The 11,873-nt window shown below is 39.1% G+C and overlaps 1 protein-coding gene across 2 annotated transcripts in view; it reads right to left on the bottom strand.

Annotated features, from left to right (window-relative positions):
• Positions 1-960: 960 nt before the first annotated feature.
• Positions 961-11,873, bottom strand: part of LOC101855475 (serine/threonine-protein kinase PLK1) — a 28,572-nt gene continuing 17,659 nt past the window's right edge. The window contains exons 8-13 of one of the 2 annotated variants that reach the window (XM_005094215.3): positions 11,072-11,185; positions 7,800-7,898; positions 7,150-7,303; positions 5,724-5,853; positions 4,518-4,634; positions 961-2,208 (exon numbers count right to left, since the gene is read on the bottom strand). In XM_005094215.3, coding sequence (XP_005094272.1) covers positions 1,981-2,208; positions 4,518-4,634; positions 5,724-5,853; positions 7,150-7,303; positions 7,800-7,898; positions 11,072-11,185 — 842 coding nt within the window. In that variant the 3' untranslated portion in view covers positions 961-1,980. The remainder of the gene's footprint in view (positions 2,209-4,517; positions 4,635-5,723; positions 5,854-7,149; positions 7,304-7,799; positions 7,899-11,071; positions 11,186-11,873) is intronic. The other variant, XM_005094216.3, reaches the window with a different exon arrangement.

Genomic DNA, 11,873 nt, shown 5'->3' with positions numbered 1-11,873 from the left:
AAACTCACTGAAATCAAGAGAACCCATTGGTGGCATGACAAAACAGATTCTTGTGAGCTATGAACGATTGTAAATTGTTTTACACCCCAATCGATCCAATTTAGAGCATTCAGGGATGAGGTGACAGCTAAAACACATAGGACCATTTTACTCTTGGACCACAAAAATAAATATCCCAGTATTGCTTGTAGAGATCACATTATCAGTCTCTTTCATTTTGCCAAATTTTCAAACAGCATACCGATAGTATCCAACTTATATTTATTCAGTAAACAATACCACTCCGCGAAATAATTGCAGCTCATTATCAGTCACAAGATCTCAAATAACATTCAGGCAAACTACACTTTCACATTATGCCGAGCAACCCAAATAGTCTTCTTTTATTGAAAAGAATGACATCGTTAAAACTGACAAATTACAATTCATCAATCAACATGACAGTCACATCTCTGAAAGGTGTACGTACACAAAATGAATCATGTCCCTCTTTTTAAACAAATTTTTGGGCTGTACCTCACACAAACCCCTTTGACTTGAGCTGATACGCAGTCAAACAACAAAATAAATTACATTTGCACCACAATTTTAATGTGTGCAGCCACTTACTGGCTCCTCTCTACAGAGCTATTTACGACACCTTGACAAAATGCCAGACACATGGTCTTTTCCAACAGTTTCTGGCTTATATTTTTTATTTTGATCACATTTCTTATAAACAGACATTTAATAAAATGGAAATAGCAATATCATGTACCTTCATTACACTTTTACCTCATATCTTGAGGGTTGTGCTAGATTATTATACTGACAGAGAAGGCAGACAGGAGTCTTTAAAAGTACTTTAATTTCACTTTGTATTTAAGCAAGTGTAAACACTATTTTATTGTCTATTTCTCAAAACAAACTAAAGTTCATTACACTCAACCGCATCAAGAAGATCGCACATAAACTTTTTTCTTTTTTAATATAATATTAAATCCCAACTGACACCGAGCTACTAATGTTCAAAACACCTCATGCAGTTCTGCGACAAGACACACTAGGTACACAAGTAAATACTGAAAGCTGGAAAAATCTGGACACCGCTCAAATCTAAGCTCCTTGTCCAGCATCCTGTTCAAGATCGTAAACTACTCAACAAGAATACCACGGCCATTCTTCGATTGAACGATATAGAAGCGAGACATGCTCATTTGAGGTTTCTGATTCATCATCACAGAAAAAAATAATCAAAGAGCCACAATCCATAGGACATTTGAATAAAATTCAAAAGCACTTTCTTTCAGACATCTAGATAAGACCATGTTTTCCCCCTTGAAAGTATCCAAACAATTTGGTGAAAATAACTCAAATGTACACTGATGAGCTACACAATGGAAAAACAACATGAAAACAGGAAAATCAGGAAAAATCTGCATGACAAAATGAGTGCCAGCTGCTGATAGGGAACTAAATGAAAGACAAATCTCTTCCAAATGATATAAAACCCTCCACTTCAGTACACTATAGGCACAGGCATATTAAGACTTCCAACTCAAACTGTTCACAACAAAAATCCAGGCAAATCTTGACATAACTAAATCCTCATTTGACATCCTAACGTCCCCAGCTCTTACCATAGCTCATGACAGAAATCCAGGTCATTTCTGACAAAATCAAACCATCGTTTGGCATTATCATGGCCCATTTCTCAAACACAGTTCACTACACAGACCCAGGCAATCACTGTCACAATTAATTTCTCACTTAGCACTCTTACTAACATTCAGTCTCTCCCATACACAAACTATCAAACACATCACACAACAATCAAACAACACAGACAGAAAGAGCACATCATACACAAACAATCCAACAACACATCACACATTAACAATCAGGAGGTAACCGGCACTGATGTAATCCAATCATCATTTAGCCTTCTCATAAATGTTCTGTCATTTTTCACACAAGCAATCAAACGAGCACATCACACACTCAGGAGGCAGCCGACTTGGCCCGGTTGGAACTGGCCGATTTTGAATTCATAAGCCTCTCCACCATAGTGCGGGCATAGCGCAGACGACTGGCCAAATCCCGGGAACAGCCGTACTTCTCGATCAGGTTCAGCCGATACGTCCGGAACTCTCGCTTCTCGTCAATGTAGGTCACTGCTGCCATAAGAGGGCACAGGATGATCTTGGTGTGATCTTGGAAGAAGTTGATCTGAAAAAAAAAAAAAGTTTTTCAGTTTGAAAAAAGAAAAGCAAATATGAGGCATGTGGTGAAATCAGGTGCTCGTCAAAATAACACAATTGGAGAAACAGGCATTTTCCCACCAGTTTCGCAATTTAATCAAATTTTTGTTTTGTTCAACCCTTTTATGTCCAAATAAAAACACATTTCCATGTGAATTATATTGAATAAACGTTAATTAAAAGCTCAAAACATATAATTTTTCAGTTTTCAAGGACTCTTTAGCCATTGAAGTTATCAAACTTTGGTGGCCATTTTCTCGCTATTTTTACCACTGAAACCAAGTTGTCTTTCAATTACAAATATCTTCACTTCTGCTCAAGATCGACGGGTATTTTTTTCATCCAAAGCAAGATAAATGAACAAGCTTTAAGATGAAACCAAACTCCATATGCACAAAAATTGACGAGCGCTTGATTCCACCCACCGCTTCGTGGCACAAATAGACACAATAAAGGTCAGTGCAGTCATTGGAAGGCAAAAGATCTTGGAAGAAACTGATCAGCAACAAGCAGTTTAGTTTAGTTTCAGGAGAAAATCTACCCACACTGGCACCAAGACTTTAGCTGTGTATGAATTGTGCACGTTATGTGCATATTTTGAATACAAGGAAAGCATGTGAAAAGTTTTGGAACCTGAAAATCAGTTTGATATGTGCAATTTTTGCTATAGCCTGTTCACTTTCGTTTGACCGCATTTTTAAAAATGGCATTGACGAATTTACCTCACGAAACTTTCCTGGCATTTCTGATTCTGCAGGCTGGCGTTCAAACAAAAATTTTCTTTTTTTAAATCTTGATAAAAGTTTTTCTCTTTGGGCCCTATATTAAAAACCGCTCTTTGGATGCATACTCAGGATCCCTAAAATAAATGACTTATTTCTCCACTGCAAATGATCATAAACGTTCTATGTTCCCTATCAGAACAGTCTATACCATTTTGGAGGAGCAACTCTGCCCCCACCCCCTTTTCCCACAGCGCATCTCGTTCAAAGAAGGACAATAACTTAACCAACCGAAAAGTAACATCCAGTTAGTAATCAGTGATCTTCTGAGAAAATGTGCAAATGTCGGCGATAAAATATGGTCAATTTAAAATGAAAATAATTCGAGTAAAATTTACAAACAATAATATATTTCTGTTTTTCACTGTTAATGCTTTTAGTTCTGAAAGCATCCTGTTCCCTTAGTTAGAAGCTTAGTAGCCTTACCTACAAATTGCTCATTTTGAGACAGCGACATAACCCTGCACCCACATTTCAGGGTAAGCTTGAGCGGCTCAAAAAGATACCCACCCCTTCTCTTCAATCTTGTTTCTTAGGCGAACATTGAAGAGTGGTGTTGAGGAAAATATGTCAACTTTTAAATATGTTTTAGATGTATGCTGTAAATCCCCTATTATTTTTTTTATCCACTTTAAGCTTACATCAAAGAAAACGTGTCGGAACCTTAGTTCGCAGTGACTTCTATGAACGGGCTTTTATATTCTGTTGGTCGCTTAACTTTAATACCCACATGCAAAGATTAAACAGAGATTTGTTTTCATCCCGTTTTAACCGCAGTCAGACAAAAGAGAATGAGCTATAAATGCATTTCTGACTTGCGTTGAAGTTAAGCAAGAAAATCAGTCCATTTCCTTAATTTATAGCTTTAGAACTTTAATCCCCTCCATTTTGTTCCTGGCCCCTCTCTCTGGGATAATAGGCTTCTGACAACAAGGAAAAGTTGGTTTGGCATTCTGCATATTGTAATGAACAGATAAAGAATACTCTTTTATCTAAAGCTGTGTGCCAGTGACTGAACTAAATTATAGTGACCAATCAGGTACGTGATTATAAAAAGGCATATATAAGCCTTGAAGAAAATTTCCTGTGATAGATCTAGTTTCCTTCCCCAGTGTTCTGGTTTGTTTTGTTTTCATTCATTTCCATGGTGTTTTCTCAACCAGGAAAGCTGTAAATGAAATTCTGGGCTTTTTCTAGTTTTCCTGGCTGAGCAGGAGCCCTCATCAACACTTATTGTTACATTTGAAAGTAAATATTGAAAAGCACCGAAAATTCAACCAGCCCAGACAAAGCCACATCTGCCAGCTGACCGCGTACAGTGGCTCATTAGGGAGTCCCCAGCTTCAACTAATTCCACCAATGGTGTGTCGTGCAATGGTCATACTTCACTAGCAACAGTCAGAGTCTATAGTAATGCTGAAAAGAGAAAGAAAACAATCAGACCAAACCCCAAGAGGACCCATCAGCCACTGCCTACACTTGAATCATATTATACCTGAAGAGTTCCATTGCTGAGGTGAAGGACTATGGCATTCCTCGTACGGAACCAGGTCCTCAGGAAAGGCAACCGGATCATTTCATCAGAGTCACGGGGCGTCATGTTAGCACCAGCCTGCAACAGTAAACAATTCAGGTTTGATTTTTCACTTTTATTACAAGGTCTTGATAAAGGCCCCCAATTAAATCCCGCAAATCATGTCTGAGAGAAAGCAAAGCCCACAAATGTGATAACAGCCATTCAGTTTGTAGAAAAGATTCGGAAACAACAGAAAAATAAAGAAGCAGGATGGTACACGGGAGCCCTCCACTGACTAACAATTTAGAGTATTTGCATCCAGAAAGTTGCTTGACAACTGATCGATTGTAAATGTTCTGAATACCTATCAAACACAATTAAGATCTCGAATGACAAGAGCTGTTCTGGTGGTGACTGCCAGGGCCATTCCAGGCTCAGTTGGAAACAGGAGCCAAGAAGACAAAAGAAGAAGGACAAAAAAAAAAAGAACAAAAAAACCCCATACACTTCCCTAATGGAAATCAGAAATTCTTTCTGGAAAGAAACTCTACAGATTCTAAATATGACTTCACTGTCCACAGACGTTGAAGACTGAAAAGATGCCTATTTTGCTCAATTATGTCCAGTGTGTGTGTGAGTGTGCATAGGTATAAGCCAGAGAGAAACATGCAAACAAGGTAACAGACAATTTCCAGTAGAACTTCGCAGATAATTCTGGACAATCTACGAGCAGTTGGAGGGTGCCACTGATAGGTACTTTAGTAACTTTGTTCATCTGTTGCTCGTGTCTGATTGTCTTGTTCTTTCCCAGCACTGAAAGGCTGTTGTCTTATTTACATGTGTATAACTCTGCAGCAGAGCTTGCCAACCTAGGTTATATTACCCACAAGTGGGCGTTTAGGAACTATTGGGGGGCTTAAGGGGATCACCTCGGTAGCTGAAAGGTGTCATTTTATGAAACACTGGGAAAAACATAAAGGTGGGCAGTACAAAAATGTTAGCCTCTTAGAAGTGGCAAAAGTGATCCCTGGCTACAAAACTATTGACAAGCCCTGGTTTACATCCTTTGATATATACGGGCAGCATGCACTAGTGCTATGCAATTTTAAGGGGGGGGGGGGACAGAACAGACAATTCATTCCCATAAATTAGCAACATCTAGACGACCTTGTAGTTTCAGCTCACCTTAAGTAAATGTTCATTCATGTAGTTCCTAAAGTACTTCAGCAAAGTCACTTTTTTGCCCAGCGTCTCTGGGAACTGTCTGATAGTGTGGTAATGCTCTTTTCCATCTCGTTCAATGTAGTGTATATTTCTAAATAAGAAAAAAAACATTTTGGTTACTTGTCAAAACAAACCATTCATATCACGAGAATGTCACACAAAACAATCAACACAAATGCGGATTTTAGACCTGCGTGTGAGCCTCAACCAGGTTGTCTGAAAATTTTGCGTAAACACCCCCCCCCCGAGCTTATTGTGGGTGTCATAAGGAAGGACTTCCGAGTAATGAGCCACCACACCAACAAACAAATAAAGAAGAGACCTAACCCTAACCCTACCCCTAGGCCTACCCCAAAAAAGAACCTGCAACGGGCCTCCTGTAAAAAGGCCAGCACAAGTCCAAAATGAAAAGATTTTTAAAATTTAAAAACCACACTCCAAAACAAACAAGGAGCATAATATGGCCTAGATCTAGATCCCTATATCTAAATCTAGATCTAGATCTACATTGCTATAATAGGGTTTGATACAATAATGACACATAAGAATTGGAATATGAATCCTCCATATAGATCAAGTAATCTATAGATCTAGACCTTGTAGAACAAGTGAATAGGAATAGGTCTGAACAGAGGGACTCAGCTGATTCTAAATAAATAAATAATTCACGCACCTGATGAAATGTTTTTACCAACATTAATATTACAGCACAACCTTTGATAGCGTTTGACACAATAGAATTGGAATATGAATCCTCCATTGAGGTCTTTAATGATCTATATAAATCTAGATCTAGATCTACATTCTATAGAACAAGTTAGTCGGACTTGATGAATCCACATGATTTGAACAATTGAATTAGTCAACAAACGAAATTCAAAATGGCCGCTTGAGCACGAAACTGAAAGTAGATAATTTAGGTCGTCGTCCTTTTTCGTATTCGCATTTCTACTCAGGTTCCGACAATTATGTCGGAAACGCCGACGTCGGCACGAAAACGAAAGTGCCGACGGGAGAAAAAGGGGGCGCTGGCAGTCGGCCAGACCTCGCACTACGCACATTGACAGATACAGGTGGGCCTAGCAATAGCATCGGCCAGCTCGCGGGTCGGGTCGCGATTGTCGGATTTCAGACGATTGTCGGCAAACATGCAGGTCTAGGATTACAGCTGCCAAACAGTGACATCAACTCTGTTTAGATAGTTCTACTGCTCTCGCTGCTGCAAAATACATCATATCTAAAATTTGCAAAACCAACCATAAGCACAACCGGGACAAAAATAAACAAAACTTGTTTTAAATTAATTTAGTTCAGAGAAGCACATATATGCAATATAAACCTTTAAAAAAAAAAGAGAGAACAAAAAAACAAAAACAAGACCACTTACTCTCCGTTTGTGAGGAGTATCACTCTGGTCGAGTCATTGAAAAGCACACCGAAGCTGTTGTCGCACAACTGGTAGCCTAGACCATACTTGTCTGAGTAATCCACCCACTTGCTGATCCAGTAGATGGGGATGGCAGCAGGATCTTCACACTCATCTGTAGCGAAACACACAGGACCCATAAACACTACTTCAGTGGAGGTGTACAGCTGGTACAGTACGCACGGGTACGAGTCTCATGTCCTTTTTTGTTGTCTTTAGGTGTATAAGTGGCAAACCCTCTGAACTAAGCATTTATCCACCATAGAACAAAAGCCACAAGGGTGGAAACCTGCAACCCTCATTTGGAATTTGAACCAAAGTCATCCATATGGAAGTGGGGGGGGGGGGGGGGGCAGTTAGCTGTTAAAACAATGAGAACTTTTGCTTCAATTATAAAAGACAAACAACCTCAAGATTTTCCTATATCATTCCACAAAAACATTGCAGGGTATGTTCCATTCTGAATACTTATGATGATCATGCCACAACATTCTCACAAAAACAAAAAAATAGAATACAAGAATTTTTTTTGCATGAGGCCATACACACCCATCCAGATGAAAGTCAAAAAGTGGGAAAACATTTCACACGAATGTGACAGCTGTACACACCTAGCATGGGGTTTGGTCTCTCGCCCGGCTTGGCCGTCACCACAGCCGAAAGCTGGCCACACAGATCTGTCAAGTAATAGTCTCTTGGTTCATCGTCACCTGCAATAAAAAGATTTAATTAAATTCTACATTCACTAACCCTCACACGTAAAGTTTGTTTTAGAATGGCATCAGTGCATTGCGGATCATCTTAAATTTAGGATAATTGGACTGCCAGGCATGCGGTGTGTTCACACATAAAAATGGTCAAATCTGATTTGGAATAATGATATTATTATATATATTCAGAACAAAATTGTGTACGGATGGGTTTTAGGATACCTTTAATAGGAAAAAAATTATATAGGGTCGGTGGCCTAGTGGTTAGGCTCTCGGACTCGCAACCGTAAGGTCGTGGGTTCGAATCCTGTCAAGGGCCCGACGTTGTGTCCTTGGGAAAGGCACTTAACACGAATTTTCCTCACTTCACCCAGGTGGGAATGGGTACCCGGCTATAGACAGCGAAAGATCTTGTCAGTTTGTTAGTGTTTGAGTGCTTAATCGGCTGCTTGCACTGTATGCTTCCCGGGAAGCTGAGAATGTTTCGAAGTGTTCTATGGTCTGCTGGGGTAATAATATAGTGTAAAGCGCATAGAGCCTGCTGCTGAGCGGGGATATGCGCTATACAAATGCTATCTATTATTATTATTTATTATTATTAACTTACCACCCCCCCTCACTTCTCCAAATAGTGATTAGTTATCCATAAAACTCACTTATACATGCAACTATTTATCTGTTCATCCCTGCAAAGTTAGGTTATGATGTGAACATATCTATGTCAATGGAATCTAATAGAAATTCAAAGGCAGATGAGGAAAAAAAAAAGACCAACAATTTTTCTTATGTAAGAGATCGTATTTTCTCAAAATGACAAAATCTCTTCCCTACCTCAATGTTTTGAAAGACATTTTTCTTTAAAAATAATAACAGTTCTCAGTTTCTCACAGCTAATTTTAGGCTCAGACATGAATAGCCCAGGCATTAAAATTTAACCCCAAAATCTTTAATTTTAAAAGTAAACCATCCCCTTAAGCATTTTTATTGTGGTGTGTCAAATTTCAGTTATGATGTAACAAGCGAGCATGTCTGTGCATAGCCCCTGGTTCAATTTTTCTTTTATTTTCGCTTCTTGTTTTATTGAGGGTTTTTTAATATACACCCAGTGTGTTATTTCCCCAGAGATGCCAACCACAGAAAACTGAAATAAGTACTGGGAAATATGAAAATGTGTATTTTCAGATGGGAAATGTGTACTCCCCAGACCGACCGACCGACCAACCAGTAAAATTCAGCAATATTTCCTGCAAAAAATTTACCAACTCATCAGCTCGGAAAAGGGAGCACACACGTGTACAATATACATGTATCCAGTCAACAACATGTCAGTGTTCAGTGTCGTATTGGGGTCTTGTTTGACTTAAGTATTTCAGTATATTATAATATTTTCCTCTCATTATTATTATATAAAAAAATTAATCCTGCTTTCAGCGTTCGGAAGGCCAGGTTCAGTGACCGGTCACGATGGCAAGCCAGACAATCTAAAAATCAGACGACGCTTGTATTTTCTTTTCTTTCTTTCCCATACGTGACAGTACAGAGACGAGTCCGAGTGTTGAGTAAATTTTATTAGCACAGCAATACAGCGTTTAGATTTACACTGCACAACCTGCATGTCACAAATTTTGCGTTATCAGACTACCGCTGGCAAACTTCTCGGTGGTAACAAAAGCTAAAGTACATCTTGATTTTCCCGATCGAGCATCGGTGTCACATACACTTCCGCCTGCTGCCATAGCCGCCTGTTCGCATGAAACGTACTCTCGGACGGGAAAAAGGTGAACACAATATCACAATCGCGACCGGCAAAAATGAAGTTACTGACCTTATCGGACTTGGTTTTCAAATATTCCAGTTCCGCTGAATCTCGTATTTTTCGCATTCCAGGACGAGTACTTTTTCATGAAAAGTCGTATTCGCGTATTTTCGGAAAAAAATCGTACTAAAATACATAAAATAGTACTGGCTGGCATCTGTTTCCCCATTCAAATTGACTTCAAAATGGTGCCCCCTAGTGCACCTAAGTGAGACTCACTTCATCGTTTTAATCTGCAGTTGTGTTATAACAAGCATTACTTTTGTGCGTTTTAAGAAGATCATAAAATGCAATGAATAAATAATGTAGGCTTTACTTTTACAATGGCATTTGGGAGCATGTTTGAAGAGATCGCCAACAACCCATCCTACCTATTTTTTCACCAAGATTTTGTCTTGTTTGATTTCTTCACCAAAATATCTTTCAATTGCTGGCAACGTTTAAAAGCAGTTACCCTTTCCATTGCTACTATAATTCAATTAATTTGTCATCGCACCATTGATAGAAGGCAAACCTGGGAATAATGAATAGATATGTACCTTCACGATATAATTACCCGGCGTATACCCTAATTTTCCTGAATTTTCACAACTGAATGTCGCATGTCACAACCTCGGAACACCACTTCGAATTATTTTTGATTTTAGTAGTTTTAGCACAAAATTCTTTCATCGTTGCCTTTATCGCGTTCCCGTGCCGTAGTATCTTTGCACTGATAATTACTCCAGATCTAGACAATAGATTTGCAAAAAAGTTTCTTTCAGACAATAATTTTCTGTCTAAGATCACAAGTCAATATACTTGATCAACCCGCAGATTTTCCAGCCGCGGCAACAATCCGAAGACAGACATACGAAATGAGTGAATGACAGAAAGGAAGAAAGTGGCCCAAAAAGTTCGCCAGATTTTGATCAATCTACAGGTAAAAAATGTACTGCCGACCAACCCGCAATGAATGCACGGGGCATAGCAAAATAATGGCCGATGGCAGGAAATGCGCAATCTGGCAGGTCTATAACATAAACTATTGCCGAGAGAAATTACCTTAAATATCTGTAACTATACAAGACGATACGAAGGCGAGTACGGATCTTTTTGCTACGGAATTTCGGTAGTCCTACGCTGTCGCAGATTTTTACGGAGCTAGTTGATAATGATGGAGGAACAAGTACGGAACTAGCAGAAAGTACGGATTTCCGTAAAAATACGGAAGAGTGGAAGCACTGTAAAATGGTAATTAAATCAAAGCAAGTGAACCTTCATCTAAGGAACGAACTCCCAGCTGCTGGGAGCGGCTTGCCAGAGATAAAGAGTTGTTAAAGTACAGTGGTAAAATTTCAGGACTTGGCACACTCACTTCTCCTGCCTGTGTCTGGTCTAGCATCACCATTGGGCTCATCCATCTCTCGGAAAGGTTTGCGCTCTAGATCTTTTTTCCCAGGCTCAGCAGTGTATGGTCTCATCTGGGCTTCTGAAAGATAAGGAAATTTTTGCATAGGACTCATTCTGCATAGACTGAATTATTTTTAAGGCTGTATAAATTTGCTGATATTTGCTAGTAAATCATCGCCATCATTCATTATTGCCCATGTTTTTTCTGGGCAAGACACGATATATAAATACAAAATGTTTTTAATTTGATTCAATTTTTTACTATTATAAGAAGAAGAGTGATGCATCTAATCTAAATTTAAAATATACTTGATTTTGATTCTCCTTTCTTCGAAAGTTTGACACAGTACAATGTTGAATGACCGCAACGAAATATATATTTCCAAAATCATTAATCCGCCAGTATAAAATAGAGCAACGTCACCCTTCGCAGGCAATGCTGGTTTGTAATCAGTACTGACACAAGTCAAGAGAACCTCTTACAATGGAAAAAAAAATGAATGAAAGTTTGGGAATTTTTGTTTTCCACAAATAAAATCTTTAGTTTTTGTTTTAGTAGAGGTCGAGGCTACCAAAATAAATCAGGCAAAGCAGGCCACGGCCCGCGCGATTCGAGAGGGCTGGTTAGATCAACTACTGACCAGGCGAGACGGACGCAGGTAGAAGCAGCGCAGTGCATGCATGACTCTCTCTCTCTCTCTCTCTCTCTCTCTCCCCCGGAAAAGTGGAACCAAAACTACTCAATATTCGTTTTTGTGGTGTTTTTT

This window comes from Aplysia californica, unplaced genomic scaffold (assembly GCF_000002075.1).
Source record: "Aplysia californica isolate F4 #8 unplaced genomic scaffold, AplCal3.0 scaffold00078, whole genome shotgun sequence".
Taxonomy (NCBI): Eukaryota; Metazoa; Mollusca; class Gastropoda; order Aplysiida; family Aplysiidae; genus Aplysia; species Aplysia californica.
This window is presented reverse-complemented; position numbering and strand designations above follow the sequence as displayed.